Consider the following 18456-nt stretch of genomic DNA (forward strand, 5'->3'; position numbering starts at 1 on the left):
TGTAAGTTAGAATTTAGTTTTGAGAAAACTCAAACCTTATAAGTTAGAGATTAGCTTTGAAAACTTTTATAGTTGATGTTAAACTAAAAAGCACTAAATTTCAAGTTAGCTTAGAAAACTTTTTATTAATCTTATTTAGTGGATTCTAAATCTCAAACTTTGTTTGAGTAGTGAAATAAGATCGATTTGTGATCTGAACACCTCTAAATGTCTTGTGTCAATCCTCTATCCTTTAAACTCTTTTTAATTTATAAATTTTACATTTAAAGAGTTTAATCTTTCGATTCACATTCAAAAACCACAGTTTGCTATATCCCATAAAGCCTTTCAGGAAGTATTTTTTTTTTTATAAATCAACTCCATTTTGTGTGAAAGGTACTTTTTTGCGATTCTTAATTTTAAAAAATTATTAATAATTAATATAAATTAAATAAAAAGATATTATTATTTGTTGAAGTTTGTGTTGAATAAGATTTTTTTATTCTATTAATAACATTAACATCTAATTAAAATATAGGCTAAAAATAAAAAATTATTTTAAATTTTTTTCTAAATGGAAAGAGGTCAATTTTATTTTTTAAAAGTACAATTCAAATTAGGGTACAATTGGTCTTTTTTCCTATATCAGGATAGGACTGAAAAAAAGTCTAAAAATATATAGTTGAATAATTAAAAAGATATTTCCAAAATGTTTTTGCGCTATGAGACGTAAAAGCTTATAGAATGCGGCTGAGTGGCGCAGAGATTCATCATTCTACTTCAATCCAAAGACAACACTAAACTATTAATAGATCCACTTGTCCAATATCTAAATTCCATTTCAAAAGAATGGTGTAACATTTGCTACCTGATTTCAACATTTAGTTAAATTTCAGACTGAAAAAAAAAGGTAGAAGATAAAACTAGGTTCAATCAAAAACCTAATTAAGTTTATGATTGAATAAACATGCACGAGAAAAATAGTTTCATGTGCACCAAAATATTATGGCTTTCTGGTCAATATGATAAATATTTGTTTCCATTCTTATGACATGACCGGTTACACAGAGAGTTGTACCTCCTTTCTTTTTCCAAAATAATGCCCTAGTTAATAGTTAGCTAGTGCGGAAGCCAAAAAGAAACTTACAATGAGAATGAGAGATGATTAGCATTTCTCAAAACGTGAAGATCCCCTGCATCCCTCAGGCTAGCAATGTCGGAACCTGATTAGATTACTGTGGGAACCTCTTCCACCGCAAAAACGGGCGTCTCTGATTAATCACGGAAATTTCACTGGTGTAGCGATATACGGAAAAACAATATTTTCAGATGCCCAGGTAGAATGTCTTGGTAACATCACATCCTCACCGCCAAAAATTCGCCTGTAAAGATTAGAGCATTAGACTTTTTCACAAAGAGCAACATTAGCAAAAATTGAAATCATGTTAGCCAAAGGCATATCAACCCAAAGCCAGGGCCAGGTCCATCATGTTCCAATAGGATTCTGAAAGTAGGCCTCAAAGTTTAGGAAGCTTACTTTGAGGCAAGGCCAATAAACTACTAGAAAAAATCAAGACCAAAGCAAGATCAGACAGATTCTCAAGGCTAATTACTTATGGGACCATCATATACTACAACAAAGGTTCATTTCGCCTCTGCAACTTTGAACAAAGGATCAATTGACACTCTAATCTGACATCAGTCTTTATGATCAAAAGTGTCAACTAACCCAAAAATAGAAAGTTAAATGTGTTTTTATCGAAAACCATAAACTTGGACTCTTTTGACCTTTTGCCAAGTTGAAGGGGTGAAATGACCTTTATGGAACACAAGCCAGTCTCTCTACCAGAGATGCTCGGAGTTGGAATAAGCACAAGGCAAGTAGAAAATTGCCCAACCCATTTTTAACTACATATTGCATGTATAAGCACGCACCAGAGGTTTCTAGCCAAACAGCTGCTCATATCCAGCAAGCACAAACACCAATCATCTTATGTAACTTCATGAATTTTTACATTAGGAGAGATCATAACATTTGCAGGTGTCCTTGTCAAATTGCCCTTTGTGTTTCCAGCAGCTTGTCCAACTGAGTTTTTAGCACCAGCCATCTCAGATGCCAACATTGACTTCTTTACCTGCCAAAATGATGGATAAAGTATATACAACTGAAAAAAATTAACTTGAGAGAATGTAAATGTCACCAATGCTCTCTTCTATAGAACTCCTAAACCATTATACTTCATCTTTCTTGCCGTCAATTAAACATTTGCTGAGTGTAAAGCAAAGCATAAGTATCCGCATGCAGAGATATGCATTTGTATATAGATAGGCATGTGTGTGAGTGTGCTCGTGCGTATGCCTCTAACTGCGTGTATGAGCATCTTCAACTATACACAAGATGAAAAGAAACCAAGATAAATCTAACCATTGCAAGGCGTTCCTTGTGAAGGTCACTTGTAAGCTGCAAAACAACCAGTAAGAGGTAATTAACAGAAAGGAAAAATAAAGAAACATTATTTGTTGGTTTATCGAACGCCCTCAGTTCATTATCAGAAACGGAACACATGCTCTCACACAATTTACAAGTTAGTTCTTACTGGTTTTCGATAAGTCTTGATCTCATCACTGCTGAATCCTGGAAGTGACATATTCCAGTTCCTTTCTGTACCAGAAATAAAAGAACATTACATGATTAGATCCCAAAATGCACAAAATTGAAATAAAACCGTAAGAATGTTTCTGTACTGACCAAGATGTAGAAGTATGTCTTTTGCTTCCAACGTATCAGATTTTCTGTGCTTGGCTAATGAGCAACCAAAAGTTGTGATCTGAAATATATTTTTTTTTTTTAAAAACACTAGTGATCTATAGATAAGAAAAAAAAGATAACAGCTTTTAAGAGATCAGAGATGCTAATAGAAAGAATTTTAGGATCACTCATTAACCAAGAAGATGCTTTCAAATCAATCTGAAATCTATCAAAATTTAATACTCATTAAATTCCTAAAAAATGCAATGATTTTATGATCTGTCAGAAGTGTTCCACCGGGACAAGGGATTAGGGAGGGGGGTTATTGAACGATTGTTGTCTGTCTGCTTTGTCTATTTCTATTCCTACAAAAAGAAAAAAAGCCACTTAATTTCAGTTTCGCTTTGACCTTAATTAACTTCTATAATAACATAGAGTGAGGTAAGTTTACATAGAATCTAGTATCTGAGACAAAAACTATCAAAAGGGAATTATACACCTTCACTGATCCAAGCAACACTTGAATGAAAAAGAATTGCAATCCTAAATGCAAATCATCAAAGCTCAACAGTGTACGATGCATGATGGTAAAAAGAGAAATCATACTCACAGATTCCACAAATTCATCAGCTATATCCGCAAGAATGTCTTCAACTTCAGGATCTAATTTCTCAAATGGATCAATCTATCATGAAGCCACACAGATCATATTATCAGGAGAACTTGCAGTTAACCTTTACATATAATTTTAGACATCCACGTAACACTATCTATTGATCATTCAGGAAAACAAAACTCATTAACAGAATAATCTCTACATTACTTGCTACAGGCTACTATATCATTATCAATTATCCATGCAACATGAACATATGATCACAGCACAACGATCACGATTAATCGTTTCAATTAGTTTATACAAATAAAACAAATTACTACTTACTTCTCACGGACTTTCCAAGTACATTGCCCTTTCTCTCTGTAGGCTTTGGAGTGAGAATAAAAGAATAGTGGAATTGAATTCTTAATTATGATTGATCAAAAAAATTCTTAATTATGTGATATTCTGGTAAAACTTTCAAAGTAGGAGAATATGCAACTTCAAAAATATAGGTCTATATCTTTTTGGTAGGATTTCTTTATTGCAACCATGCTTTGCCTCCTATTTGGAGAATTGGTGATGGTTTAGAATTTTCTAGGATTAAGAATTCTAGTCCCGGTAGGGTGAGGTTTGATACTTAAGTCCTCTGTAACTATGCAAATCATCCCTTTCTGAGGACCTAATGAGGGAAGAATGAACATTTTAATTTGGAAGGTATATGTGCATTTATTTTGCCTACTTTCTTTACTCCTCAATTCCATCAGCTGCTACCTTGCCTAGGGCCAATTCCCAGTCCCATCAACAACCATCAGTTTCTCTTACTTTCTTCCTAAAAATAGCTCTGTTTCGAACTCTTAATGCTCGTGTCCTTTTTCTATTTACCTAATCAGCTATTTGAGATTTTCCGCAGTAAAGCATTACTAGGCACACTTCTAAATTTGACCATGTCATGATTTATTATCATACTTATTAGTCACACTTGGCTAGTTAAAAACATATCAGTATACCATAGTATCCATTTTCTTATCAATAGTTTTTTTTTAAAAAAAACAAAGAAGGGGAGAAATGAACCAACTATCTGTTCAAACAGTCGCATGAACTATGTGAAAACACATCATCATGTGGCCTTAACCATTTGGTAAGTTCTATACTGTTTTATTACATGCTGCAATTTATGATTTTGAGTAAAAACAATCCTATAACAGCAGTGCACAGTTTGAAAAGTATATCAATCTATTAAGAGTTATAAAAATTGAGAACCTAAAGGTCATAAACTCAAAAACCTACAAATATAAACCCCTATTACATATTAAATGATTGTCCTCTACAAATTAAAAGGAAAAAAAAACAGTTGGATGCTTAAAATATCATAAAAAAATATGTGGTGACACTGAATTTTCAAGTTGAAATATAGAAAGACAGAAAGGTTTCGCACCTGGGTAACTAGCTCATGGATACTTCTTTTGCTAAGAATTCGGTTACCAGATTCATAACTTTCTGCATTTGATGTTCTATTCTGAATCCCTGACTGCATGGCATTGGGTAAGGTGCCTGGTAAAGCATTGGGTGAGGCACTGGGTAAGGCATGGGGTGAGATACTGGGTAAGGCATTAGGTGAAGCACTGGGTGTGGTGCTTGGATGAGCTGCTGTTAAGGATGTTGGCCTTTGATTTGCTAAATTTTGAAGAGCAAGCTGTTGTGTAATGGACCGTGGAGCCCTTGGGGATGGAAATGGTTGCCCAAAATGTTCTGATGGTGGATGGGACGATAAGGACTGCTGTGTTTGTGCAGGTGACACGTGCTGTTGGTGTGAAATTGTTGGAAGCGAGTGGTGAGGTTGAGGAATAGGAGACCTGTGTTGCACAGATGGCGAGTTTAGCTGGGCTCTGAATTGATGAGAGGGTAATGGAGGCTTGCCTTGAGATCCCGATGACAACCATGGCTGGTTAGGGGAGTGCATACTTTGTGATGTGTTTGGTGCTGGAGAACCAGGACCCAGGGAAGATGATCTCATAAATCCATGCCCTTGGAGATGCTGAAAAAAATAGTCATTATCCATAGAATAAAAAGGGGGAAAAGCAGAATGCCAATCCCATTCTTTGTTGTGAAAATAGAAGTATAACAAGAAACATAAAATCAATGCCAAATTATCTATCCAAATAAACATCTCAAACACCCGAAGACTTAAACAAACAAAAGAGTTGTCATCTTAACACTAAAAGCCACTGCACTACAAATTCTGCCAATTCCATAACAATTTCCATCAGGTTGCGCAATTTATATATATTATTATTACATTAAAAATAGCAAATGCCGAATGTGACCTTGTTTATGAATTTCGTAACTAACAGCAACCTTATAAAATCAATAATTTCATAATTACATGCTAACATCACACCATAAAAAATAAAACAGAAAATACATACTTTAACCATAAAATCAAATATGGGATAAATGACTAACTTGGGAAGCAGCAGGGGACTGATTATTTGGAGAAGTAGTAGTAATAGCAGGTGGTCTAACAGATGATTGAACAGTTATTGGTCTCTGTAGATGATGATGTTGTTGTACGCCTCCAATCCCACTTCCCCTAATCTGAGAGGCACCAACACCGCCTGAACTCATCGGCCGCACCTACATTACCCAATCAAAACATCACCACACAAAAAAAAGTTTGTATCTGTTATAATAACATGTGATAACAATAACAAATTTGAACATTCACCTGCCCGAAAGACGAGGAGAAAGGAGCGGGGGCAGCGGCTGGAACACCAATAGCAACACCCCCGGCGGACACGGGCCTTGGTTGAGGAGAGGCGGAAGTGATAGAAGAAAAATGCTGAAAGTGTTGGTGCTGCGGTCTATGTGGCACTGGTGTTTGTCCCCTCACTTGAGGAGTCATAGTAGTAGTAGTAGTAGTAGTAGTAGTAGTAGTAGTATTAGTAGTAGAAATTGAAGGTCTTAACTGTTGAATAGAGTTAGGGTTAGGTTTAGGGTTTGGGTTGGGTGTAGGGTTTGGGGTTGGGGTTGGGAAGGATGGGAGTGAAGGAGCTGAGGATGGGGGTTGATGATAAGATGGAGGCGGTGGTTTTTGTTGTGGTGGTGGTGGTTGCGGTGATGGAATCGCCGATGATGGTGGCGGTTGTGACGGTGGTGGTTGTGACGGTGGTGGTTGAGTAGGGAGTGGAGTAGCGGTGGTGGAGGGCGGGGTAGGGGTTTGATTGTCCATGTTGTGGTGTGGAGGGAAATTCGGGTAAATAGATTTTGATCAGTGTAAGTTGAGCTCTTTATTTATAGTCTCCAGTCCACCACCACTCTTATTAGTTCAACAGGAATTATAATGGGAAACTTCTGTCGTTTTATATCTATCTTACTCTCGACGACCAAGGCAACAAAGGGAGAGAACAAAGTTTCTTATGTCGTTCAGTCAGGGACTAAACAAGAAAGTTTCCCTTTTAATTAATCAGTGCATTTGATAACCAATGCATTTAATTATTTTGAGTTGGTTTGAAATTAAATTAGTTAGAATTTTCGTTAGAAATTAATAGAATATTTCAATTTATTACTGATAATGTAACTAGTAACATAAAGACGGCAAAGCAGCCTCATCAACTTAAAACCTCATCAGGTCAAGCAATTAGGGGACCCGGACCGAGATACCTCTGTTAGCCAACCCACTGGACTACGAACTACACGAATGAACGGGCCAAGAAAACTGTATCTCGGTACGAAACGCGACCGATGCGGGGACCGAAATAGCCAACCTAGCTCGGCAAACCCTATAGACCGAGCTCTTTGTCCTACCAACCAACTTTTGAAATCACAACAGAATCTGACACACAGAAAGTTCCCCGTATCGCGTATCTTGATCGATAAACGAGACACAATGAGGGGCTGCCACCTCAGCTAACCGATTCTGTGGAGAACAAGGGAAGAGGAATAATCCACTGAGATAGGTTTGTACCGGGTGAACCTATATAAGGCACCTTATGTACAAACCCTGAGGTAATTCTTTTTTCTTACTCGACACTCTCTTTTCTCTTCTCTTCTTTCTTTTCTTCTTACAAATTCTTACTAGACCGTTAGAGCGATTTGCCGGTGTCCCCCACCGGTATTTCGGCTGACGTTATGTGTTCTTTTCTTATCTTCTCAGACTCAATTGACCGGATCAGGCGACATTGATTTATCACTTAGGTTATTAATCTTAAAATTAAGTGGCATTGATAGATTAGTTCTAGTAATAATTAAAGTAGTATTAAGTGTGAGGGGAGCGAGGTTTCGAGGTCCAGACTTATGGCTGACTTTAGATCTAAAAAGGTTTGAAAACTGGAGTCACCACCTAGTTCAACTAGAAAATGTCGTTTATATCGACTAGATAACCTTACTCGTTTATGGTTAAGATTTTCGTGCATAATATCAAAATATCGGGTTCGTGTACCTCCCTGAGACTCATGTGCTTGACTTATCTGTTACTGGTTTTATTTACTGGACATATTCGTTTATCTCATCTCAACAATCAATGTCAGGCCACAGGATATAGTACTGAAAATGTAAACAAGTCTGAAAGTGTATAAACACATAGATTCGCATATGACTCAATCTGGACTAGCATTTGTGGCAAATAGCACTTACCCCTAAACATAAATCTAAAATTGGCGGTTTCTAACAAGTAACAGAAGTCTGGCTGGTCTATATTGATTACATGCACAAAGCCTAATGCAGAAGTCTAAGTTTGATTTATTTTATTAAGTGATCTTGAAATCATATACAATATTTTACTATGTTTTCGTGGTAATCCTAAGATGTCTAAGTGATTGGCTGGAATTTGATTAGATTTAGATAATTTAACGTGGTTAATCCTTTAGCCTGTTAAAACTGGATTTGGCATGCTTTTTAGAAAGCGGTAAACGTTGCAAACGTGCTCACGGGCCGTTGGTTTGCATATAAGGTGAGGAATATTTTTAAATCTCGTTGACTTTTGAGTGCCTGACACTCGCTCGTGTTTGACCGTCGGTGTGGTCAGAATTTGTTCCCGAGCAGAGCACGGAAATGTCAGTCTCGTCGATACGGTTTGTCTATCTGAACAGGGTTGATTTTGAGTTCGGGTGTTCTCTGAACTCGGCGTGGATGTGGCTGGGTTCGCCGGTTGTGTGCTCATGGCCCGATTTATACTTTATATTACATATTTAGACTTCTAAGGTTCGAGTTGCATCGGGCATGACCCGTTACAGTGCATACATTAAAAATACATCGAATTCATTATATCTGGATTCAAACTGGGCCTATTTCCAAGCCCGAACGAGCCCGAAAACCTAATTGCGAGTGTGGATCGAGGTTTGGAAGATTTGAGAAATAATTCTGGGGAGAGGGGGACGACCAGACGGTGCCGCCAGACACAGTGTCGGCGGCGACCCCGTGTACTGCCGGCGCAGTAGTATAAGCTGGTGGCGGCGTCATCTGGAGTAAGGAGGACAACATATCGTTTTTCATACGTTTCAGCTCCGTTTTCACTCGTTTCAGCTTCGTTTTTGTGCAAAAATAGAGAAAAACGCATAAAACGAAACAAAGAACGCAAATAGAACAATTAAAAAGTGTTTAAAGCTGATTTAGAACATCAAAATTGCAATTTACAGCAGTTTATAGGCAAATAAATTCTAAAACAACCCAAACATGCATTCTAGGCGATTTAATTGATTGAGATTCTGGAATTAAGCATACAAAACAGTGAATCTAGCCATTAACATGCTTCACAATCGATTTTCATGGCAATTTCATAAAAACATCGAATTTGACTATAATGGCAATTTTATGGCAAAATTAACAAAATAATCCAAACATGCATCCTAGTCCATAAATATTAATCAAATATGATAAACATGGCATAAAATTGATATGAAAACACAACTCAAAATTACCTGTTTGAGTCCTATTGATAATGCAGGTTAGAATATTGCATGAAGAAAAGAGATTGGATGTTCCGGTAGACAGGGATTTAAAGGGATGCTTGGATGCATTAGAGCTCAAAACGATGGTGGAGTTGAGTTTACGATGTACTAAGTCGAATCCTAGTCTCTGTCTGAAGATGTCGGAGGTCTTAAAAGTGTTGGAAGGATTTGTTTGGCAGTTAGGAGTAGAGGAAACACAAGGCTGTAATAATTATGAAACAAGGGCTTGCAGTTTCTCAAGGCATTACAGTGATGTTCAACAAGAATCATCATTCATCATCGAGGCTACGGAGCTTTCGAGTCCTCGATGAGCTATGTTGAAATGGAAAATGATGAAACGATAAACAACGAAAAGTTAGTTTTTACAAGAATATATTATAGAAACTAAGTTTCAGAATTTTAGAAGATTTTGTAAAGATATAAACTACTCCCTCCTTCCCAATAGAGTTGTCCATTTTAAGAAATTTTTTTGTCCTAAAACACTTGTCCACTTTTTAAAAGTAACTAAATTTTTTCTATATTACCCCTAATTAAAATCCACTAATGAGTAAATTAAAAATAAATTGCAAGTGGACCCTATATTAAATTGGGTATGACAAGAAAAATAAGGAAAATTTTACAACATCCATAAACAATAATTATTTTTCTTAAACTATGTGATAAAGGCAAAATGGACAACTCTATTGGGACGGAGGGAGTAAATGAAAACTACAATATTAGCATACTGACAAGTAACGATCCGATGGTTAAGATATGGTGTGCAATAAAAAAAAATAAAAAGGTCATGCTCTAAATACCATCAAACATGAAATTGGGCATTCAAAAGATAGAAAAATGCAAGTTTTCATACTTTGATTAAAAGGAAGGAAAATATAAATAAAAAATATTTAAATTAAATTTATAGGAAGCAGAATTCAAATATATGAAGTAGTTACTCGAAAGACCCTAAACACCATAGATCATGAATATTAATTGTAGTAGAAGTTACCGGAGACATAAGAGTCTTAACATATGAAACCGCCTCTAATTCGAGTTCTATAAAATTTGTATACTCATTATTACTTCGTTAGAAAATTCTTATCTATACCCGGTTCATGAATTTTTCGTGCACCTATCCAATGAGGTAATAGAGAAATAAGAAAAAAAAGAAAATAATGAAAAGAGAGAAAAAGTTGGGTTAGATTTTCTAACACCTCATTAGATAGGTGCATGGAAAATTCATTGATCAGGTTTAGATTAGAATCTCCCCTGCTCCGCTTGTATATTGCAATACATTTTCGATATGGTCCGTGCAACCCCACAACATCTTCATTGTTGTCGTTGGCAATTTCATAAAATTGATATGAAATCACCAATTTTACCTCATTTTATATTTTTTTATTTCAATTGTACTTTGAAATATTAAATTGACGTCTTTTTCATTTGGAAAAATATTCAAAAACGTTCTCCATGCCTAGCATATATTAATTGTATGTGCTTACAATTTATTTAGATTTAGTTAAACTAATTAAAAATTTCAATTAGTTTTAATTTGATTATGGTGTTTAGTTAGTTTTCAAAAATAAAGGACTTTTTTTTACTTTTTAAGATAGTGAATTTAATTTTATCTTTATATTTAGTTAATTAAATGATTTCATTATTTAAGTAAAAAAATCTACAAAAATTAAAAAATTAGGATACAATTGAAACGATAAAATTGTGAAATAGGATAAAATTGATCAGTTTTTCAACGTCACAGTAGGATTGAAAAGGCTAAAAGGTCGGGTTCTTTTAAGCCATTAAGCTTAATCAATTATAATTTCTTCTTGTCGTTTTCTTTTTCCAATTTCCAAATTCATAGTTTTAGGCTTAATTATCCCCGTTGTGGTTTTTTCATCAAAGTTCATATTTTGATCCACTGGCAATTATATTTTGGGTTAATATCGTAAAAGTTTACAAACTTTACACGTTTTCTCATTTTAATCAGGCGGTTTAAAAATCGTCATTTTCATACACGAACTTTCAATTTTTTTCCAAATTCATACCGCTTAAAGATTCGGTAAAAATTACTGAGTTGACAACCAGACAGTGACATGCTATAACGAACCAAATAATGACACGTCAGCAGTTTTTGCCGGATTTTTAAACAGTGTATGGATTTGGGAAAAAGTGATAGTTGGTGTACGAAAATGACGAATTTAAAACGACATGATTAAAATGAAAAAAACGTGTAAAATTGGTGAATTTTTATAACATTATACCTTATATTTTTGATCAGCGGTCGTCTTTTGTCTTATTTATTCTAGTCTGAAACTTATTTTGATTCAATAATCACAATTTAAAATCTATTGGCAGTTCTCATTCTTCCTTTATGTCTTCTTTTGTTGAGTTTTTGATTTTATCCTTTTTGGGATTTGTTATTTTTTTATAAATATTATTATCGGAGTGTAGATACGAAGTATTATCAATAAAATATTTATTTCTAATATCAATTCAATCAGCCTTATCTAAAGAACAAGTAGTCAATTGATTTAAAATAATCTTTTAGTGGAGCAGACGAATCATCGAGTTGCACATTTAAAGAGTTTTGTCAATGTATTTGAAGAATTTAGATATAAATTTTTGTTATTTTGTTAAGATTCTCTCTTCATTCTTCTTAAATGTATTGTCTAACGTAATCTTAAATAAGTTGTATTTTTATTTCTCCACTAATGAAATGTTTATTATTATCAACAACAAGAAAGGCTTAATTGGATAGACATTTTAGGAGATTGTGATAGAAAGGGAGATCATAAGTATTCAGATTATGATATTTATTTCAATTGTTCATTATAAACCACATAATCTTATAATTAACAAAAAATAATTATCATGAAACCCATAATTGAATTCTTGAAGTACCACATAATCTTAAAATTAACAAAAAATAATTATCATGAAACCCATAATTGAATTCTTGAAGTACCATCTTCATTATCAAGTGCTTGGTATTCTGCATTGTATTTGCTATCTTTTGCATTTGATATAGAAACAGGATCCTTCTCACTATTACAGCAAAAAAGTCAGCAACTTAGGATCAAGCATGTAAATTGTTAGGGGTATGTAAATACCGAATCAAACTAAAAATCAAAATCGAACCAATAAATTCAGTTTGGTTTGATTTAATATTATAAGAAAATTGATTTTCTTTTCGGTTTTGAACATAAACAAATTGCAGTTAAGTTTTACAGCAAACCAAATCGAACCAAAAAATTACTCGAACTTCGGTTCAATTTGGTTTAAAAAAAAGTATATCCTTTTAAATTGCAATTCAGTTTGGATTTGGAAAAAAACACAAAGTTTTAGTTCATTTCGGTTTGATTTAAACCGACTGCAAACTCCTATAAATTGCCTAACCAATTCAGAGAACTGATAAGATGGAACATACTTGGTAGAATACATGACCAATCCAGTGACCACAATAGCAAAAGAAACATAGTATAACCAACCAACCTGCAAGCAATTCATAGCCATATCACGCATAAAACTGAGTCGGAAACAACTAAATATGACTGTTAATGAAGAGTAAAACTTTACCTGCTGATGGTAGAAAAATATCTGAATGATAACTACCCACATATTAGATGCGGGAGTAGAGAGATTATACATTGTAGCTCCACTCATCTGCATTTACAATATACTACTCCTTTAGAGACTATGGGTTAGGACCTATGTTTCAAGGAAATTTTCAGTCTTATTGTTTCGGGTTTCATTTTCGTTTTGAAGCACACTTCTAAAACTCTGAAACTCATTGGAGAAATACAGAAATCTGTAGAGAAGGGAATGGACCTGTAGAACAAATGAGAAAAGGGAGTACAGTGTAAAGGATGAAAGTGTGTAAGCAGCTAAGGCTACTATCTGCAAAACAAAGCAGACATGCTTAGAATATGTATAGTTACAGTAATCTCATGTATCACCTATGCTGCACAGAAAATTATGCACATCTATGTATTCTTATAAAAATATTGTTTCGTCATTTCCCGTTTGAACATTTTCATTTCAAGTTTCACGCAACATAGCATATCAGTATCACTAATGACTATATGGTTCAAGTTCAAGAAATTAGAGCATATAACTTACAATGTCAGCAGACAGTTCCACCGACTGAAAACTCTTTGATTCTGCTATGTATCTAAGATAATGTAATAGAAATCAATGCCATTTAATTATTCAACGATTGGTAAGTATATAATTAGTAGCAAGCTATATATATGGCCTAAAAAGAATTTCAAGTAGAGCAATATGTGCATATATGTTGGACTTGAAAAGGATACATCTGAACTATGCTCACAAGTAATCCATAAGCACCAATCATAGCCAGCATCTCGACACGGTCTTTGTTCTTAACACAAAATTCCTGCGATTTTATGTAGTAATGAACTGATAATTATTTCATATGTGCAATATATAGCTGAGTGATAGATTTATATGTGCAGTGTATAGCAGAGTGATAAATTTATCAACCTCACCAACATTGCTCAAGGCAAATAACAGCGTTCCAGCGATGACAATCATATCACCAAACAGAGTTCTTGACGCACCTAAAAAACAACAAATCCGAGTTGATATTGGCATCCATATATATTGCACGCTATTTTGTTTCTAGATTTGGATCTACTTCACTTCTTCCCTCTTTTATTTTAATCTTGGATTAAGTTTATTTAACTATCCTGTGGTTTCAAAGTTTGACACAGGATCATGTGGAATTTTTTACATTATAAAGGTCATGTGGTATGAAATTTTAGCAAAATATGTTCAATTTCATTAGTAAAAATTAGTTGAACGACCTAATTAAATAAATAAAGTGCAATTTAATCTCTCAATTTTTTTTCAGTTTAAAGTAGTCTAAATATAAATAAAAATATGTAAGTATATTAATAAGCTATATTATTTTATTAGAAGAAATATGATTTATTATAAAAATCGGATATTTTTTCCTAAAATTTCATACCACGGGTGCCTTTATGATGTAAAAAATTCCATAGGACTCTTTGTGTCGAAAGTCAAAACAACATGTAGTAAAAGAAACTAATCCCTTTAATCTGTTCCCACCTGAGCTTAAGCCAATGGTAGATTTGAACTATGATAATGGGCTAGCAACTATATCTGCAGATTAACTACTAGCATGACTACATCGATAATAAATCAATAAGAACCTATGTTGCAGGGAAACCTGTAGATTTTGGTGTTTGTTTTTGTTTTTGGAAAACTTATTCTCGTAAATCATGTGGTTTCACCGTTTACTTTTTTTGTGTTTTTTATTTCTAATGTTTTCATTTCCGTGCAACATAGAGATAAGAACAAGTAAAGATCATTAAAAGCAGCATACCTCCACCACCAACCCCAACATCAGAGAGGATCAGTAAGCCAAGCCCAAGCACACACAGGGCTGCGCCAAAAAACTGCCATAGCGAGTATCGTGAGCCAAGGAAAAACCAAGTGAGTACAATGACCCATGCTATCGAGAAAGACTGCAACATCGTCACACTAGTAATGGATGTGAAATGGAATGATGTGTTATCTGCATAAGAATGCACAAAATATTTATTGACTATAAGAATGCTTAAATCAGCTGCCAAGACCTCCAATTCAAAATCCTAATGGGTATATAATATTGCAGGAAAACTTGTTGACTAACAACCGGTGAAATGCCACAGAATCTATGTTTTGAGTTTCGTTTTTGTTTCCGTTTCTAAAAACGATTCTTAAACTGCAAAATTAATATATAAAAAGCGGTTGATCTCCATTTTTAAATCCTAACGGGTATCCTGTGTTGCAGAAAAACTTGTTGACTCCTCCACTTTAGCATTTTATTTTTATTTTTGGAAATGCTTTTGATCTCCGAAGCTTATATTTATAACTTATTCTTATAAACAATATTGTTTTTCAGTTTTCTATATCAACATTTTCTACTTTAATGATTTCGTTTCATTGCAACCTAATGGGTGTCATATCAAACTAATTAAACTGCATACATATTTCAATTTTTAAATCAAATAGAACATATTGAACATAATATGAAGCCAACTTCTAAGCTATTTCAAGAACAATATAGATAGAAAGAAAAAGGTCAAGTTATAAATACTTACATAAAAAAAGGCTCTGGGAATCAAGGAATCCAAGAAGGAGATACCAATACCAAGAAACCTACAAAACAAAATCAAGAATCGTCTGTCAAAATAAACTACCTTCCGTATACATACGTTATACACATAAGAAATACCATTGGTTTCTGATTCCTGTAGACCAAGATGCTTCCATATACCAAAGCTAAACTCAGGTAAGTGAAAATACCTTGAGAAGCAGGTGCATCAACACCTATACATAGGCAGGCATCCAATCATAGATTTGTAAAACCTTAACAAATTGATATAAAAATTCAACAAGAAAAAACAGAACGAAAACCCGATAAAATCTTGTCAGTTAGAAAATGAACAGTACCAAGCTTGGCTATTAGAGAGGAACTGAAGCCCATAAAGGCCATCACAATAGAAACCAACTGACAAAGAAGCAGCAAGCCTAGAGTTCTCCATGTCAGATTTCTTCTCCACCAGCTGCTCATTTTATTTCGAAAATTCAAATGCCAGGACTCAGCAGAACTATAGTTTGAAAGAAAAAAGAAGATAAATAACCAAAAATCTTTCACGTTAATCTTAAAGAATATTTCACTTTGTCATATGATTCGTGAAAACGCATGCTGTCTCATCGAGTGGTTTGATTGGCACACACAAGAATCGCGAAGATCTCGAGTTCAAGTATTCATAGAATCACTCGGCTTTGAGCGTGGACATGATCACAGCATCTATATATATTTATTATTTTTATGACTACAGTAAGGAAATGAATTCTTTTCAATGCCTAGCTCACAACCTCAAATGAATAGAAAAACACATGTCCTAACCAACTAACTAGTGTTGTTGAACATTATTTTTATTTGTCAACCATACATAATTGCTTATCAGTAGCCTTGTTTCCATTAAAATAGTAAACACAATTATTGTTACAAATTAGTATTACAATCTTCAATCATTATCATAGCATTTGTCAATAATATATCTTACCTATAGACAACGATTTGATTAAGTTGGAGGCATCTATAAAGGTAAAATGTGCAAAAATGGTCCTAAATAATGTTGTCCCCACATTTCAACTATTTAATCATTTTTTAAGAGAAAAATGCTCTTTTTGTTGTCAAACGCAAAAATTTAAGCACCTTAATAAATGGTGTTAGAATGGATCTGTTAATTAGAGTAACATGCATTAAATTTAGGTCAAATGTCGTAAAAAGGCCAAACATTTTATAAAAGTTTCACAAAAGTCCTGACCTTTCAATTTTGTCGATTTTGGCCAAAAACAGATTATTTGGTTTCAATTGTGTCGACTCTCAATTTGATTTCAATTTGCCTATGTGACGCCTACGTGCCATGCACATATATTGAAAGGTCGGGATTTTTGTGAAACCAAATAATCCATTTTTGGCCAAAATCGACAAAATTGAAAGGTCGGGACTTTTGTGAAACCAAATAATCAGTTTTTGGCCAAAATCGACAAAATTAAAAGGTCAGGATTTTTGTGAAACTTTTGTGAAAGGTTTGGCCATTTTAAGACATTTAGCCTTAAATTTAAAACCCCAATTCTGTTTTTTATCTGTCTACTTACTGTGGCATCAAATTTTTCATCTTCTTCACCATGCCTTGGCTTCTTTTCTTTGTCATTTCTTTTTCATCTTCTTTTTATTTTATAAATCAATATCTCCTATTACATATAAATTAAGACTTCTCATAAAACTACTCTAAAAAACAAAGAAATTTGTAAAAATGCCAACTAGGCCATTTATTATATTAATATCTAAAAGTTCAAAAAATTTACAAAAATATCAACTCACCCTAAACCAATTTAAACCAACCACCGATCACTTCCGGCCACCACCACCCCCTCTAAAAAGTTGCTGCCTTCGGCCACCAACTCCGATCAGCACCCTCCGGATACCACGGCCGGCGGATACCACCGGGCACTTCGCCTCTGCCCAACACCCCGCAGACGGTCAACGGTGAGAACCGCCAGCGACCGACGGGCACTGTCGACCGCCGCTCCCCACAACCAGCCCCCATCTCTAGTTTAGGAGTGAGCATTCGGTCGGTTCGATCGAAACCGAACCAACACCTCTTAACCAAATTAACCGTTCGACCAAATAGCCAAAACCGAACCGACCGAATAAGAATTTTTAACTGAAAACCGAACCGACCGAATAAGATAGAAAAAAAAAATTAAAACCGAACCAACCGAATAGATTGGTTAATTCGGCCGGTTCGGTCAAAAACGAGAAAATTAGGAAGAAAAATTCAAAAAAATAAGAATTTTGGTTAATTCGGTCGGTTTGGTTAATTTTGATAATTTAAAAGTCAAAACGAACCGATAACCGAATAACCAAATTTTTTTAGATAAAAACCGAATTGACCGAATTAACCATTTTAACCAAACCGAACCGAACTAAATCCATCGGTTAGGTCGGCCAGTTGTTTTGCTCACCCCTACTCTGGTCACCGCCGCCCGCCATCACCGGCCTAACAGCTAGACCTAAATGCTAAACTCTAAATCCTAGATGCTAAAGCATAAACCCGAAATTTAAAAAAAATTACACACGCTCCTAACCTTTTCAGATTTGAGGAAGTTGGCATTTTTGAAAAGATGAGGAGTGTTTGTAATTATTTTAAAATTTTCTCTATAGACTATATATCTATCATCATTCTGCATTTGTCCTAGCTAAAAAAAATAAAATATAAGTTCGAAAGCTAAAGAATCAACTAACTCTATATAACTATAAACTTTCAAATGGTATCTAATGCCAACCACCTTTCACAGACATTTTATCAAACAACTCATGTGTATACTTCAAGTACACCTTCCAAAAATACAAAGTACAAAATATAAACTATATAATAATAATGATTTGGATCAAAGTAAAAGATGAAAATCAAGAAACAAAAATGCTAAAACCAAAACAACAATTAAAGAGAAGACAAAAATAGAATTATCAGAATTTACCTTTCCTCTGTACCCATAAATGCTTGCTATGACGGACTGCCCAAAGTAGCAATCTGATAATTTCAAACAGAAAAAATGGAAAAAGGTGACAAGTCTCCGAGATTCGAGACCTCATTTTG

At 34.5% G+C, this 18456-nt stretch overlaps 2 protein-coding genes across 7 annotated transcripts; both read right to left on the reverse strand.

Moving 5' to 3' along the window:
* Positions 1-1002: 1002 nt before the first annotated feature.
* Positions 1003-6658, reverse strand: LOC126677699 (transcription initiation factor TFIID subunit 12). Of its 4 annotated transcripts, XM_050372455.2 has the most exons (9): positions 6055-6656; positions 5793-5963; positions 4765-5364; positions 3339-3413; positions 2729-2807; positions 2577-2641; positions 2405-2440; positions 1915-2114; positions 1003-1361 (listed from the first exon to the last, which is right to left on the reverse strand). In XM_050372455.2, the coding sequence occupies exons 1-8, from the start codon at positions 6556-6558 to the stop codon at positions 1971-1973; spliced, it is 1674 nt and encodes a 557-aa protein (XP_050228412.1). In that variant the 5' UTR covers positions 6559-6656; the 3' UTR covers positions 1003-1361; positions 1915-1970. The 4 variants fall into 4 exon arrangements, with proteins under 4 accessions (XP_050228412.1, XP_050228414.1, XP_050228413.1 ...); XM_050372457.2 differs by lacking the exons at positions 1003-1361; positions 1915-2114 and having other exon boundaries at positions 2403-2440; positions 3335-3413; positions 6055-6657; XM_050372456.2 differs by lacking the exons at positions 1003-1361; positions 1915-2114; positions 2405-2440; positions 2577-2641; positions 2729-2807 and adding an exon at positions 2831-3093 and having other exon boundaries at positions 3335-3413; positions 6055-6658.
* Positions 6659-12024: 5366 nt separating this feature from the next.
* LOC126677269 (uncharacterized) lies at positions 12025-18456 on the reverse strand. Of its 3 annotated transcripts, XM_050371815.2 has the most exons (12): positions 18338-18454; positions 15734-15891; positions 15516-15610; positions 15382-15439; positions 14622-14813; positions 13757-13833; positions 13567-13649; positions 13373-13424; positions 13082-13150; positions 12830-12916; positions 12681-12745; positions 12025-12298 (listed from the first exon to the last, which is right to left on the reverse strand). In XM_050371815.2, the coding sequence occupies exons 1-12, from the start codon at positions 18352-18354 to the stop codon at positions 12187-12189; spliced, it is 1065 nt and encodes a 354-aa protein (XP_050227772.1). In that variant the 5' UTR covers positions 18355-18454; the 3' UTR covers positions 12025-12186. The 3 variants fall into 3 exon arrangements, with proteins under 3 accessions (XP_050227772.1, XP_050227773.1, XP_055961406.1); XM_050371816.2 differs by lacking the exon at positions 13373-13424 and having other exon boundaries at positions 13584-13649; positions 18338-18456; XM_056105431.1 differs by lacking the exon at positions 18338-18454 and having other exon boundaries at positions 15587-15837.

The sequence above is a fragment of the Mercurialis annua genome, linkage group LG4 (genome assembly GCF_937616625.2).
Source record: "Mercurialis annua linkage group LG4, ddMerAnnu1.2, whole genome shotgun sequence".
In the NCBI taxonomy this organism is placed as follows: Eukaryota; Viridiplantae; Streptophyta; class Magnoliopsida; order Malpighiales; family Euphorbiaceae; genus Mercurialis; species Mercurialis annua.